The 14,074-nt window shown below is 62.0% G+C and overlaps 1 protein-coding gene across 2 annotated transcripts; it reads left to right on the top strand.

The window, feature by feature from the left end:
• Nucleotides 1-1,880: 1,880 nt before the first annotated feature.
• Nucleotides 1,881-13,572, top strand: METTL13 (methyltransferase 13, eEF1A lysine and N-terminal methyltransferase). Of its 2 annotated transcripts, none has more exons than XM_055121626.1 (8): nucleotides 1,881-2,188; nucleotides 4,489-5,248; nucleotides 6,786-6,985; nucleotides 7,923-8,118; nucleotides 9,938-10,105; nucleotides 10,967-11,182; nucleotides 12,015-12,146; nucleotides 13,166-13,572. In XM_055121626.1, the coding sequence occupies exons 1-8, from the start codon at nucleotides 2,036-2,038 to the stop codon at nucleotides 13,438-13,440; spliced, it is 2,100 nt and encodes a 699-aa protein (XP_054977601.1). In that variant the 5' UTR covers nucleotides 1,881-2,035; the 3' UTR covers nucleotides 13,441-13,572. The 2 variants fall into 2 exon arrangements, with proteins under 2 accessions (XP_054977601.1, XP_054977602.1); XM_055121627.1 differs by having other exon boundaries at nucleotides 12,015-12,121; nucleotides 13,166-13,350.
• Nucleotides 13,573-14,074: the final 502 nt, after the last annotated feature.

Raw genomic sequence — 14,074 nt, 5'->3', positions numbered from 1 at the left:
AGCCCTAATAAGCACGGCCGGGTTTGGCCCCAAGACAAAACAAAACAAAACAAAACAAAAACAGCTTGGGTGGGGCACTTGAGAATTTCTCTTTACTAAATGTCCCTTTTAAATTCTTGCTTACAGCGGAAAATCTTTTATTAGGGAGGACAGACATCCAATAAAATGGGACCCATTTTATTGCTGGGGGGTAGATTGCTGAGTTGCGGCTCTTGAGGACAAAAACAACTTGTATTTTTCCCAAGTTTTGTCTTTTCCCACAAAGGCGCTGTGGTTTGGAACAAAGGGCTGAGAAAACACAGTCACAGTTGATCTGTGTCATCTTCCCCAGAATCCTGGCTGCCACGCACAGGAGGGCTCCCCAAAGACTCCTGTGAACCTCCTGGGGGGTAGAACGGTGCCCTGGGGACAAGTGTTTGTCCTTGGTTTCCTTGCCCATCTCTCCTGGCCTTGGAGTTCCGTTTGAGGTACCTCAATGAAGGACAACGAATTGTTAACATTAGAAAAATTCTTGTCAAATGGTCAGTGCTAGATCAACCGAAAATAATGAGTCACAACTATGCCAAAGAATCTGAAGAATCTGGTATCCGCTTGAATCTGATAGCAGGTCAACAATATCTTAAAAGAGAGTGTTGATGTCCAGCTAATAAAAATCGAGCAATGCCAATCAATAACCATCCTTCTGTTATTCCAGAGTAATAGGAGGTGTGCATTTCTAACTTCTTAAAGAAGAGATGGGGCAGAGACGGCTTTACAAAAGATGGAGGGAGGTGGCTTTGCAAAGAGGTCCAACATAAAATCCAGTATTCTACGAGCCCCTCCCTGGATACCAAGGAGAGATACTCTGTATTAAAAAAACGGTTTTACATCCCCCGGGGGAGCATTTGCGGTCTGGGCCCTGGCTCCAGCTGGGTACCCCTGAGCATCTCTGGGGCCTGTGGGATGCGGCCCTGGCACTGCATTTTACTAGCGTGGCGATCTCGCAATCCCGGGCAATAAACGGTTCCACTCGGCGCCCTTTCTCCTTCTCTGTTTTATTTTTTCAGAGTCCGTTTTACCAGGTCGTCCAGAGGGCAGGATGGAAGCTCTCCATGTCTTCTGATTGATTCCCTGCCAGCAACTGGTCATCAAATTCTTCCGTTCTTCCCGGATAGAACGGGCCGGACGTCCCTGGTACGGGTCCATTGCAGCTTCCATGATCCGGAATTTCTTCTCCTTTTGGTCTGAGAGGCTGAATTTCTTTTTTTCTTTTTTTGCTTTTTGGGTCACACCGGCGATGCTCGGGGGTTACTCCTGGCTTTGCACGCAGGAATTACTCCAGGCAGTGCTCAGGGGACCATATGTGATGCTGGGAATCGAACCCGGATCGGCTCCCGCTGTGCAATCGCTCCAGCCCCTGAATTTCTATTTCTTGCGCTTGAAGCCCGCTCCAGCCCGACTATAACCCGAAAGTGCAGGCTGGAGTCTCTTGCTACAAACACGGGTCTCCCTCTTCAATGCTCCCTTTGCCCGAGGTAGCCCCCGATCGGAGTCAGCACAGGACTGGAAAAAAAAGAGTTGAGTCCAGCAGGGATCGAACCCACCGTGCGTCGCCGGAACAGTAATACAGGATGCTGGTAGCCGGGCCGCTTCCGCCCCGACTCCGGACCGCTTTCGCCCCGACTCCGGACCGCTTCCGCCCCGACTCCCGATCGCTTCCGCCCCAACTCGGGTCTCCATCCTTCCCACCGCCCGCCTGAGTGAGGCGCGTGCACTGCAGCCAATGTGAGGGCCAGGAACCTAGATCCGGGCCCGCCCACCATTCGCTGCCACCAATCGCGATAGAGTCACACCCGGAAGTGCTTGCGCGGCTGGGGAAACACAGTCCACGTGGGGCCGAGGAGGTGGGGAGCTGCCGGCGTGCGGAGCTCGTTCCCCGGCGTGTTCTTTGCGGGGCGTACGGGGGCAAATCGATGTGGCTGCTTGCCCGTGGAAGGAGCTCCCCGTGCAACGTCCTGGGGCCGGCGTGGGGCGCGGCGGGTCCGATCGGGGGACCATGAATCTCTTACCGAAAAGCTGCAAGGAGTTCGGCGCCGCCGAGTACTGGGAGAAGTTCTTCCAGCAGCGCGGGAAGAGGACGTTTGAGTGGTATGGCACGTACCTGGAGCTCTGCGGGCTGCTTCACAAGTACATCAAGCCCCGGGAGAAGGTGAGGCGCCGCCTGGCAGAACCCCCCCCCCAACCCCTTCCTCCTACCGTGTGCGCGCCCCGGAGGCGGCGCGGCGGGTGGGCCGCCAGGGAGTTTGCACCCGAGAAAATGGCAAGCTCGGGGCCCCCAGGGCAATCATGCTGGACTTCAGGATTCCAGGCGTTTTGCTCCGGCCGAAAGGCGATTGCAGCCTTTCTCTGCAAGACGCCCAGGGCACAGGCTTCCCCGCCGCTGCGCCTCCTGCAAGGGTCCCAGCCCAGGACCGTCACTTCTTGCTTGGTCCCCGCCTCTGAGAGCCAGAGCTGCAGCGCCGGCACCAGGCCCAGCCCTCACGCCCCTAAAGACACTGAGAAGCTGGCTGGTTCCGAATCGGGAGTTTGCTGGGAATCGGGAGTTTGCTGGGGGTGAGAGTGACAGTGCAAGGGGAGAAGCGGAACGTGCGCGGACGCTTTGAGTGCCAGGCCTTCTGGGGACGTTTGGGGTCGGGATTATTTAGTGGAGCCTCCCGGATAAATACAGGTGAGGGGCTGCAGAGATGGGGCAGGGGGGAAAGTGCTTGCTTGGCGGATCTCCAACCTCCCCACCCGTGCCCTGCCAGGAGAAGCCTTGGACCAACACTACTGGCTCCCAAACACCCACCTCCCCTCACCTCCCACCAGCCCCCACCTAAACAACAACACAAAAACACTTGTGGGGGCGGGGGGCTCTCACTGCAGACTTCAAGGCACTGACACAGCTTTTCTTTTTTTCTTTTTTGCTTTTTGGGTCACACCCAGCAATGCACAGGGTTCACTCCTGACTCCGCACTCAGGAATCACCCCTGGCGGTGCTCAGGGGACCATATGGGATGCTGGGAATTGAACCCGGGTCGGCCGCATGCAAGGCAAACGCCCTACCCGCTGTGCTATCGCTCCAGCCCCAACACAGCTTTTCTTTTTTCTTTTTCTTTTGCTTTTTGGATTACACCCGGCGATGCACAGGGGTCACTCCTCACTCTGCACTCAGGAATTACCACTGGCGGTCAGTGCTCAGAGGACCCTATGGATTGCTGGGAATCGAACCCGGGTCGGCCACGTGCAAGGCAAATGCCCTACCTGCTGTGCTATTGCTCCAACCCTTTTTTTTTTTGTTTTTGAGCCACACCTGGTGATGCTCAGGGTCACTTCTGTCTCTGTGCTCAGGAATGACTCCTGGCGGGGCTCGGGGGACTGTGTGGGATGCAGGGGATTGAACTGGGTCAGCTGTGTTTAAGGCAGACATCCTCCCCGCTGTGCTCTTGCTCCATCCTCTGAAGCAGCTTCTTTCCCAAGATCATGCTGGTAGTTGGTGGCTTCCTGAGTCTCATCCCCGAGGCCCGTCCACCCAACCCCGGATAGGCACGACGCAGCCTGCTGCATTTTGCTAGGGAGGCCAGCATGGGAGCGGCGCATGAGGGAATGGGTCACAGTGTGGGTTGCGTTTGGCTTCGGAGAAGGAAGAGGCGCTGAGTGCAGGCGTGGGGCCGGGGCAGGCCGGTCCTGGTTTCCCAGTGAAACAGGTTTGCATGTCAAGTGTTGTGATTGTCAAGTCTCTACGGCACATGCTTGGTTCGGAGGGAAAATGATTGGTTTTCTGAGCACTGCAATGAATGATTGGTTTCCATGAAAACTCGCCCTACCTCACCTTCATTTATTTTGGTTTGGGGGCGACATCCAGCAGTGCTCCTCCTGGCTCTGCACTCAGGAATCACTCCTGGCGGTGCTCAGGGGACCCTATGGGATGCCGGGGATCGAACCTGGGTCGGCCACATGCAAGGCAAACGCCCTCCCTGATGTGCTATTGCTCCAGCCCCAATAGTCAACTTTTTTTTTTCAATATTTTTGTTTGTTTTTGTTTTGGAGTCACAACCGGAGATCTCAGGAGTTACTCCTGGCTCTGCACTCAGGAACTAGTCCTGGTGGTGCTCAGGGAACAACATGGGGTGCTGGGATCAAACCCAGATGCTGTGTGCAAGGAGGTTCCCTAATTGTACTATCATTCTGGGCCCCCGGGTTTATTTTATTCTCTTTTTTGGGGGGGTGTCACACCCAGCAATGCTCAGGGGTTCCTCCTGGCTCTGCAGTCAGGAATCACTCCTGGTGGTGCTCAGGGGACCCTATGGGATGCCGGGGATCGAACCCGGGTCAGCTGCGTGCAAGACCAATGCCCTCCCCTCTGTGCTGTCACTCCGGCCCCGGGAGATTTTTTTTTTTTTTGTAGTGGGGAGCACTGTGGCTGGGAGTCCCCGCCCCCGACTCAGTCCTTGCTTGGCCCCCCGCCAGGTGCTGGTGGTGGGCTGCGGGAACTCGGAGCTGAGCGAGCAGCTGTACGACGTGGGCTTCCAGGATCTGGTCAGCATCGACATCAGTGAGGTGGTCATCCGGCAGATGACCGAGCGCAACGCCGGCCGCCGGCCCCGCCTGCGCTTCCTGCAGATGGACATGACCCGAATGGACTTCCCCGACGCTGCCTTCCACGTGGTGCTGGACAAGGGCACGCTGGACGCCGTGCTGCCCGACGAGGCGGAGGAGACGGCGCACCGTGTGGACCGGATGCTGGCCGAGGTGGGCCGCGTGCTCCAGGTGGGCGGCCGCTACCTGTGCATCTCGCTGGCGCAGGCGCACGTGCTGCGGAAGGCCGTGGGCCACTTCGCCCGCGAGGGCTGGATGGTGCGGGTCCACCAGGTGGCCGCCGACTCGGACCCGGGGCCCGGCGCCGAGCCACGCTTCTCGCTGCCCGTCTTCGCCTTCGTCATGACCAAGCTCCGGCCGCTGCCCAGCCCCGCCCGGCCCCTCTTCGAGCTGTGCGCCCAGGAACAGGGCCCCGCCCTGCGGCTGGACAGCGCCGAGCGCCTGGTCGAGGCGGTGGGCGAGCGGCAGCGCTACGCCTGGCTCTGCGGCCAGCTGCGCCGCCAGGCCGGCCTGGGCACCGTGTCCCTGGACCTGTGCCACGGGGACACCGGGGAGCCCCGCTACACCCTGCACGTGGTGGACAGCCCCGCCGGGAGGGCAGCGCGGGACAGCCACTTTGCCATTTTCATCAGTGAGTCGGGAGCCCGTCGCCCCTGTTTCTGGGAGGGGCGGGGGGGGGGGGGGGGGGGGGCGCTGAAGCGGGTCTCAGCTGCCCAGGTGCGCAGAGGATGGAGGAATGAGGCCGGGAGGGGCGGGGGGAGGGGGGCGCTGAAGGGGGTCTCACCTGCCCGGGTGTGCAGAGGATGGAGGAATGAGCCGGGAGGGGGGCGCTGAAGCGGGTCTCAGCTGCCCAGGTGCGCAGAGGATGGAGGAATGAGGCCGGGAGGGGTGGGGGGAGGGGGGCGCTGAAGGGGGTCTCACCTGCCCGGGTGTGCAGAGGATGGAGGAATGAGCCGGGAGGGGGGCGCTGAAGGGGGTCTCACCTGCCCGGGTGTGCAGAGGATGGAGGAATGAGCCGGGAGGGGGGCGCTGAAGGGGGTCTCACCTGCCCAGGTGCGCAGAGGATGGAGGAATGAGCCCGGAGGGGCGGGGGGGCGGAGGGGGGCACTGAAGGGGGTCTCACCTGCCCAGGTGCGCAGAGGATGGAGGAATGAGCCCGGAGGGGCGGGGGGGCGGAGGGGGGCGCTGAAGGGGGTCTCACCTGCCCAGGTGCGTAGAGGATGGAGGAATGAGCCCAGAGGAGCCAGGGGACCCACACACCAGTTCTTTGTTACTTGTTGATTTGGGGGGGGCACGCCTGGTGATGCTCAGGGCTGACTCCTGGCTCTGTGCTCAGAGATCACTCCTCAGCAGGCTCTGGGGACCCTCTGGGTGCCGGGGATCGAACCCAGGTCGGCCGCGTGTGAGACAAACGCCCTCCCCGCTGTGCTATTGCTCCAGCTCCTCCACATTCTTTCTTCACTCCCGTTTGCCGGTTCCCGAGAGAATCCCGGGGCGTGTTCTCTGCCTGGGCCCTGTTCTCCTTGCTGAGCTGCTGGGTGGCCCGGTACTGCTGGCCTCAGGCTCTCCGGAGGGGGAGTGGAGACTCGTGGAGTGGAGACTCACTTCCTGGGGGCGTACAGGGGTCAGGCCAGGGCAGGTGCCTCCGTTGGCTCCCCTGCAGATGGCGCCCGGTGCACGATGGGGCAGCACCTGTTCCAGTGTCCCCGCAGGGGGTCGGGGCGGCCAGGCTCCTGGCCGTGGTGGCCCCGAGGCTGAGCTTGAGGGGTCGTGTCCTGAAGAAGGAAATTCCAGAGACGTCTGAGCTCATGCTATGCCTGCCAGTGGCTCGGGTTTGATCCCCAGCACCTCGGGGGTCCCCCCCATACTGTCAGACTCAGCCCCCCCCACCCCCAGCGCCCCCAACAGACTCATACGAGGTGCCGAGGTTGGGCTTTGCTGTGCCCTGAATGTCTGATGGGGAGGCAGAGGCCGGGACCCCCGGGGCTCCCCGATGAGCTCCCCCAGGGAGATGGTTCCATCTGGGGGCTCGGACACGTCCCCAGGTCCCCCCGCACGCTGGGTGCAGCTCTGCAGCCTGTGGGGAGGAGGCCCCCTCATGGGACACCCCCCGCCCCGCGGGCCTCTCCGCCCTGGGCTGTGGGCCGGCACTGAGCACCCCTCTGCAGTCCCCCAGGGCAGGGAGACCGAGTGGCTCTTCGGCACGGAGGAAGGCCGGAAGCAGCTGGCGGCCAGCGCGGGCTTCAGGAGGCTGGTGACCGTGGCCCTGCACCGCGGCCAGCCCTACGGGGGCATGGACAGCATCCAGGCCGAGCTGTCCGCCCGCGTCCTGGAGCTGGCGCCCGCAGGGATGCCGGCCCAGCACCAGGTACTGGGTCCCCAGGCAGGGTTGGGGGGGGAAGGGGGCTCTTGGAGACCTTCGGACAAGGGGGTACTGTCGGTCTTTTTTTTTTTTTTTGCTTTTTGGGTCCCACCCGGCGATGCTCAGGGCTGACCCCTGGCCCTGCGCTCAGGGATCACTCCTGGCGGTGCTCGGGGGACCCTATGAGATACCGGGGATCGAATCGGGATGGCTGTATGCAAGGCAACAACCCTGTACTATACTATATAACCTTTGGTTATCACTCTAGCCCCCCCCGGACCCCCATTTTTAAAAATTTATTTATTTATTTGGTTTTGGAGACACACCGGGCGATGCACAGGGGGTTCCTCCTGGCTCTGCGCTCAGGAATCGCTCCTGGCGGTGCTCAGGGCTGACTCCTGGCTCTGCACTCAGGAATTACTCCTGGCGGTGCTCGGGGGACCCTATGGGATCCCAGGGATCGAACCGGGTTGGCTGTATGTAAGGCAACAACCCTGTACTATACTATATAACCTTTGGTATCACTCTAGCCCCCCAGAGCCCCCATTTTTATTCATTTATTTATTTATCTATTTATTTATTTATTTGTTTGGTTTTTGAGACACACCGGGCGATGCACAGGGGTTCCTCCTGGCTCTGCACTCAGGAATCACTCCTGGCAGTGCTCGGTGGACCCTATGGGATGCTGGGGATCGAACCCGGATCAAACCCGGGTCGGCCACGTGCAAGGCCAATGCCCTCCCCACTGGGCTATCGCTCCAGCCAGATCCTGCGGCTCTTCCACCTCTTCCGACGGTCTGGGGGACCCTCCTGTGCTCAGTCCTGTGGTTCTAGGGTAGCCCCCTCAGGAGTGGCCCCTGATTGGACCTGTGGTGGCTGGGGGCTTCGGGAGAGGGTGGGCCACTCCAGCTGCTACCCTGATCGCCCCCTTGACCCCCAACAGGTGCCCTTCCTGTCTGTGGGCGGGGACATCGGGGAGCGCACCGTGCGGCACCAGGCCTGCAGCCCCCTGAGTGGCGACTTCGTGGTGGAGGACGTGCAAGGGGACGGTGGCCACCTCTTCCGGCGGCTCATCTTCCTCTGTAGCAGGAACGTGGTGCAGTCGGAAGCGCGGCTGCTGTCCGCCGCGGCCCCCGGAGGTGAGCGCCCCCAGCCCTGCCCTGGGCGCCGGGCTCGAACCCACGGCCTTGCCACCCAGACCCATCCTGGGCACCGGGTTCGAACCCACGGCCTCGCTTCCCAGCCCTGTTCCGGGCACCAGGCTTGAACCCATGTCCTCGCCCCCCCAGGCCCGTCCTGGGCACTGGGCTCGAACCCACGGCCTCGCCCTTCTAGCCCCGTCCCGGGTGTTGGGCTCGAACCCATGGTCTCGCCCCTGCGGGCCCCCCATGCAGGCAGCCAGCCCAGGAGTTGAGGGGAAACGGGGGCCGGAAGTGCCCCCAACCCAACCCCCTGCCTCAGTTGCCCTGTTTCCCTGACCTTTGCTGTACTGGGGGAACGGGCGGGGGAGAGAATGTGGGCACTCACGGCCCTGGCGAGTGGGGCAGGGGAGCCTGGGTATGTGGGGGGCTGGTCGTTCTTCTTTTGGGGGGTCCCTCAGCCAAGGCAGGGGTGTTGGGGGGTTCCCACCCCATCCTGCAGGCCTTGGTGCTGGTGTGTGTGTTTGGGGGGGTCATCCCTCTGGAGGGGCCTGTTGGGGGAGGCTTTGCCCCACCTTGGCTCGTCTCCGGGAAGGGGGTGTGGGCTGCACCCGCCCCCCGAGTTTCCCCAGCTCTCAGCATCCTCCCCTAGCTCTGAGGTCCAAGCCGTTAGAGGTGTTCCTTTTGGGGGTCCCACCAGCGATGCTCAGGGGTTACTCCCGGCTCTGTGCTCGGGAATCACTCCTCGCGGGGCTTGGGGGACCCTGTGGCTACTGAGATCAGACACGATCGGGCCCGTTCAGGCTCTAGACTGGGGGCCCTACGGGATGCGTTGAACCCCGGTTGGGCACATGCGAGGCAAACACCCTCCCTGCTGTGCTGTCCTCCAGCCCCTGTTCCGGTCGGTCGTGTTGGCCAGCAAAAATCCCTGGTCGGTACTGTGAGGTCAGAGTTGCTACCCCCACCCCCCACCCACATACACACCAGATTCCCAGATTCCAACCCCCCTCGTGGTGGCGCCAGCTCAGTAGGGCCCCAGGCTCTGTGCTTGGGAATCTGGCCTTGCCACTCGGGCCCAGAACCCCATCTCCCTGTCTCCCTGTCTCCTGTCTCTCCATCTCCCCATCTCCACATCTCCACATCTCCACATCTCCCATCTCTCCATTTCCCCATCTCCCATCTCCCTGTCTCCCGTCTCCCCTCTCCCCCTCTCCCCGTCTCCCCTCTCCCCCTCTCCCCGTCTCCCCTCTCCCCCTCTCCCCGTCTCCCCGTCTCCCGTCTCCCCGTCTCCCCATCTCCCGTCTCCCCGTCTCCCCGTCTTCCGTCTCCCCGTCTCCCCGTCTCCCCGTCTCCCCATCTCCCGTCTCTCCGTCTCCCCATCTCCCCGTCTCCCGTCTCCCGTCTCCCCGTCTCCCGTCTCCCCATCTTCCGTCTCTCCGTCTCTCCGTCTCTCTGTCTCTCTGTCTCTCCATCTCCTGTCTACCCGTCTCCCCGTCTCCCGTCTCCCGTCTCCCGTCTCCCGTCTCCCGTCTCCCGTCTCCCGTCTCTCCGTCTCTCCATCTCCCATCTCCCGTCTCTCCATCTCCCGTCTCCCCGTCTCCCGTCTCCCGTCTCTCCGTCTCTCTGTCTCTCTGTCTCTCCATCTCCTGTCTACCCGTCTCCCGTCTCCCGTCTCCCGTCTCCCGTCTCTCCGTCTCTCCATCTCCCGTCTCCCGTCTCTCCATCTCCCGTCTCCCCGTCTCCCGTCTCACCATCTCCCATCTCCCCCTCTCTCATCTCCCATCTCCCGTCTCCCGTCTCCCGTCTCCCGTCTCCCCAGACCAGAAGAAGCGGAAGCGCCAGCGGAAGAAGCAGCGGGCCCCTAACACAGCAGAGGACCCCCCCGCGGCCCCGGGGCAGACGGTGGACAAGAGTTTCCTGTGCTGTGAGCACCACCGGGCCATGGTCGCCGGCCTGGCCCTGCTGCGAAGCCCGGCCCCGCCCCTAGGTGAGGGCGCCCGCTGCTGCCCGGGCGGGGTCGCTCCTGGGGGTGACCTGGCGGGGACACTCCTCATTTGAAGGTCCGAGGAACGTTTCCCTGCTTTAGTTCCCTCAGGTCCTGGAGATGCCACCTGCGGGCGCGCCTCTTCCTGCTCCCTTCTTCCTTTTTTTTTTTTTGCTTTTTGGGTCACACCCGGCGATGCTCAGGGCTGACTCCTGGCTCTGCACTCAGGAATCCCTCCTGGTGGTGCTCGGGGGACCCTATGGGATGCTGGGAATCGAACCTGGGTCGGCCGCGTGCAAGGCCAATGCCCTACCCGCTGTACTATTGCTCCTGCCCTTCCCTTCTTTCTTTGTGGTGTGTGTGTGTGTGTGTGTGTGTGTGTGTGTGTGTGTGAGAGAGAGAGAGAGAGAGAGAGAGAGAGAGAGAGAGAGAGAGAGAGAGAGAGAGAAGTCTCACAATAGAGACAGTACTGGTGCCCGCTTGAGCAAATTGGTAAGCAACTGGTAAGCAAGGGATGACAGTGACAGTGTGTGTGTGTGTGTGTGTGTGTGTGTGTGTGTGTTGCCTTTTCCTACTCCTTTCTTTGTGTTTGTGTGTGTGTTGTGTGTTTTGGACCACACCCAGCAGTGTGCCCAGATCAACTCCCCGCTCTGTGCTGAGGAATCACTCCCCACAGTGCTCAGGGGGCCGTTTGGGATTGAACCCGGGTCTGCCGCGTGCAAGGCAGACGCTCTACCCGCTGCTCGATGCTTTTGAAACCTGAGGTGTGGGTGTCGGGGAGGGGGGCCAGGACTGGCGGGCAGGTCCCCCTCTGCGGGGAAGGGGGGCAGGCGGTCACCCGAGGCCTCTGTGCTCCCGCTGCAGAGACGCCCCTGGCGGTGCTGGTGGTGGGCCTGGGGGGCGGCAGCCTCCCCCTGTTCATCCACGACCACTTCCCCAAGTCCTGCGTGGACGCCGTGGAGCTCGACCCATCCATGCTGGCCGTGGCCACTGAGTGGTTCGGCTTCTCCCCGAGTGACCGCCTGCAGGTTCATATCGCCGACGGCCTGGCCCACATCGCCGACCTGGCGGGGCGGGAAGGTGAGACGGTCCCGCCGCTCCCAGGGACCGGGGAGACCCGGTGGGGGTCGGGGGACTCAGCGTCCAGGGCTGGGAGGCTTCTAACCGAGTCACGGGCAGGAGGAAATGGAGTCCACGGCTATGAGGCTTTTTAAACATTTTTTTGCTTTTGGGTCCCACCCGGCGATGCTCAGGGCTGACCCCTGGCTCTGCACTCAGGAATCACTCCTGGCAGTGCTCGGGGGACCCTATGGGATGCTGGGATGCAACTCTACCACTATCAGTGCAGTGCACTGCGTGGTATTGTCTGCTACCGATGCAGTGCACTGCGTGGCGGTGTCTGCTATCAGTGCAGTGCACTGCATGGCGGTGTCTGCTATCAGTGCAGTGCACTGTGTGGTGGTGTCTGCTACCAGTGCAGTTGCACTGCATGACATTGTCTGCTACCGGTGCAGTGCACTGTGTGGGGCTGTCTGCTACTGGTGCAGTGCACTGTGTGGCGTTGTCTGGGGTTTTTTGGGGGAGGGAAGAAACGGGCCGCGGAGTGTTCTCTGGACTCCCCGGCTTGCCAGAACTCCCCAGAGCACTGGGGAGCGAGTGTGCCCCGCCCCACGCTCCTGCCTGCGTGAGCCGTGGGCATGTGGCCAACTGTCCATCAGTGGCTGTGACCTTCAGGCCTTCAGGCTTTGTCCCTCCCACTGCGTCCCACAGCGGGTCCCGAGCCCTCCGGGGCTGCCTCCTGCCTCACGCCCCGCAGCCCCCCTCCCCATGCGCCGCTGGTTCCGGCCGATGCCAGCCGCGCCCCTTCCCTGCAGCCGGGCCTCACAGCGGCGGCCGGCACCTCTCTCTCCAGCGCCGCCGCACTACCACGCCGTCATGTTCGACGTGGACAGCAAGGACCCCACCCTGGGCATGAGCTGCCCCCCGCCCGCCTTCGTGGCACCGCCCTTTCTGCAGAAGGTCAGCAGCATCCTCAGGCCGGAAGGTAGGGGTGCAACGGGAGGCGCACGGGAGAGGGGTGGGAGAGCGAGGGCCTCCCCCCACTGCCTCAGCTGCTCAGGAGTGAAAAGTGTGTTTGTCCCAAGCGGGCAGTTGGGTCCAGTCTAGCACCCCACCCTGGGCCCTTCCCACACACGCCCCCAGCAGAGTACCCCTCCCCCTTCTCTACCCACCCCCCTTGGCCACCTGGCCTTGTCCTCCCCCCAGCTCTACCACTATCAGTGCAGTGCACTGCGTGGCGGTGTCTGCTACCGGTGCAGTGCACTATGTGGCGGTGTCTGCTACTGGTGTAGTGTGCTTTGTGGCGGTGTCTGCTACCGGTGCAGTGTACTGCGTGGCGTTGTCTGGGGTTTTTCTGTGTGTGCTTTTTGGGTCACACCTGGCCATGCACAGAGGTCCCTCCTGGCTCTGCACTTAGGAATCACTCCTGGCGGTGCTCGGGGGACCCTATGGAATACCGGGGCTGGGGTTGAACCCAGGCCGGCCACATACAAGCTGTCCTGTCACTTCAGCCCCTGCTCAGGGCTTCTGTGCTCAGCACTGCCCGGGATGTTCTAGACCACGTCCATGGCTCGGAATCTGCCATGTCCTCCAAGGATACCGGGGCGGGTGCAGTTCACATCCCCACCATCGGGGGGCGCCATCTCCCCCAGCTGGGCTCTCCCTGTGGGCTGGTTGCAGGTATGGGGACTGAGGCAGGCTTGCCAGAGTGGCACCGGGGAGGGAGCATGGGGGGGGGGGGGGGTCACCCAGCTGGGTCCCTGTCACCAGAACCCTAGAGCCTTTGTTCCAGTGTCCCCACCATCCCGGGGCTCAGAGTGGCGTGAGATTCGTGGGCAGCAGGACCGACTCAGAGCTGGCCTCAGTGTCCCCTACCGCGGCCCCGTGGCCCTCTGCCCTCCCTCCGAGTCGGCTCCACGGGCACGGATCCTTCCGGCACGAAGGCTGTGGGGTCCCCGCCTCGTCCCACCCCCTCCCCCCAACTCCATCCTCCCGTCCCCGCAGGTGTCTTCATCCTCAACCTTGTGTGCCGGGACCCGGTGCTGAAGGACTCGGTGCTGGCCGGGCTCAGGGCCGCCTTCCCCCTCCTGTACGTCCGGCGCATCGAGGGCGAGGTGAACGAGATCCTCTTCTGCCAGCTGCACCCCGAGGCCCAATGGAGCACCCCGGAACTCCTGGAGGGGGCCCGGGCCCTGGAGCGGGCCCTGCGGGGGCTCGGGAGGGGCTGGGACGACACCTATGTTCTCTCCGACATGCTGGAGTCTGTGAGGATTGTGTGAGGGCCGGCCGGGCCCCGGGACTGACGCGCCCGCTGCCCACCCTCCTCCCACCCTCCTCCTCTTCCTGCTGGGCAGCCTGGCGGGGCGGCCCGAGGTTGGGAAGAATAAAGTCTTTCCCCGTGGACAGTCGTGGCTTCCACGTCCCCCCTGCCTTGCTGCTGGGCCTCGGGTGAGCCCTGGGCGCCGCGAGTTCATGTCTGGTCCGGGGGGATCAGCTGCTCCGTCTCCCCGACAGCGCCTTGGGCACACAGGAGCTTCTCTGAAGGGCTTGATCTCTCCCAAATCAAACACAGCCAGAAGACTTGGAGAGAAGGAGAAGGGGCTGTGTGATTTCCACCACCGACACTTAGTAAAAAAAAAATAAATAAATAAAAAATATATATATATATATGTACACATATATATATTTAAAAATCACTTCATAGGAGCCAGAGTAATAGTACAGCAGGGAGGAAGTTTGCTTTGCACTTGGCCGACCCAAGTTTGATTCCCGGCATCCCATAGGGTCCCCCAAGCAAAACCAGGAGTAATACCTGAGCATCACTGGGTGTGACCCCCCTGCCAAAAAAAAGCAAAAAAAAAAAACCATACTGGTGAAGGGGACTGGAGCGATAGCACAGCGGGTCGGGCGTTT

The sequence above is a fragment of the Sorex araneus genome, chromosome X (genome assembly GCF_027595985.1).
Source record: "Sorex araneus isolate mSorAra2 chromosome X, mSorAra2.pri, whole genome shotgun sequence".
NCBI classification, from domain to species: Eukaryota; Metazoa; Chordata; class Mammalia; order Eulipotyphla; family Soricidae; genus Sorex; species Sorex araneus.
The sequence above is the reverse complement of the archived record's forward strand: the minus strand, read 5'-3'. Positions and strand labels throughout refer to the sequence as shown.

Excerpts from the sequence above, each read along its gene's own strand:
- METTL13 (XM_055121626.1), top strand. The coding sequence starts at position 2,036 with ATGAATCTCTTACCGAAAAGCTGCAAGGAGTTCGGCGCCGCCGAGTAC. Across the intron at positions 2,189-4,488 it reads ACATCAAGCCCCGGGAGAAG|GTGCTGGTGGTGGGCTGCGG; the intron begins GTGAGGCGCCGC and ends GCCCCCCGCCAG. Across the intron at positions 5,249-6,785 it reads CCACTTTGCCATTTTCATCA|TCCCCCAGGGCAGGGAGACC; the intron begins GTGAGTCGGGAG and ends ACCCCTCTGCAG.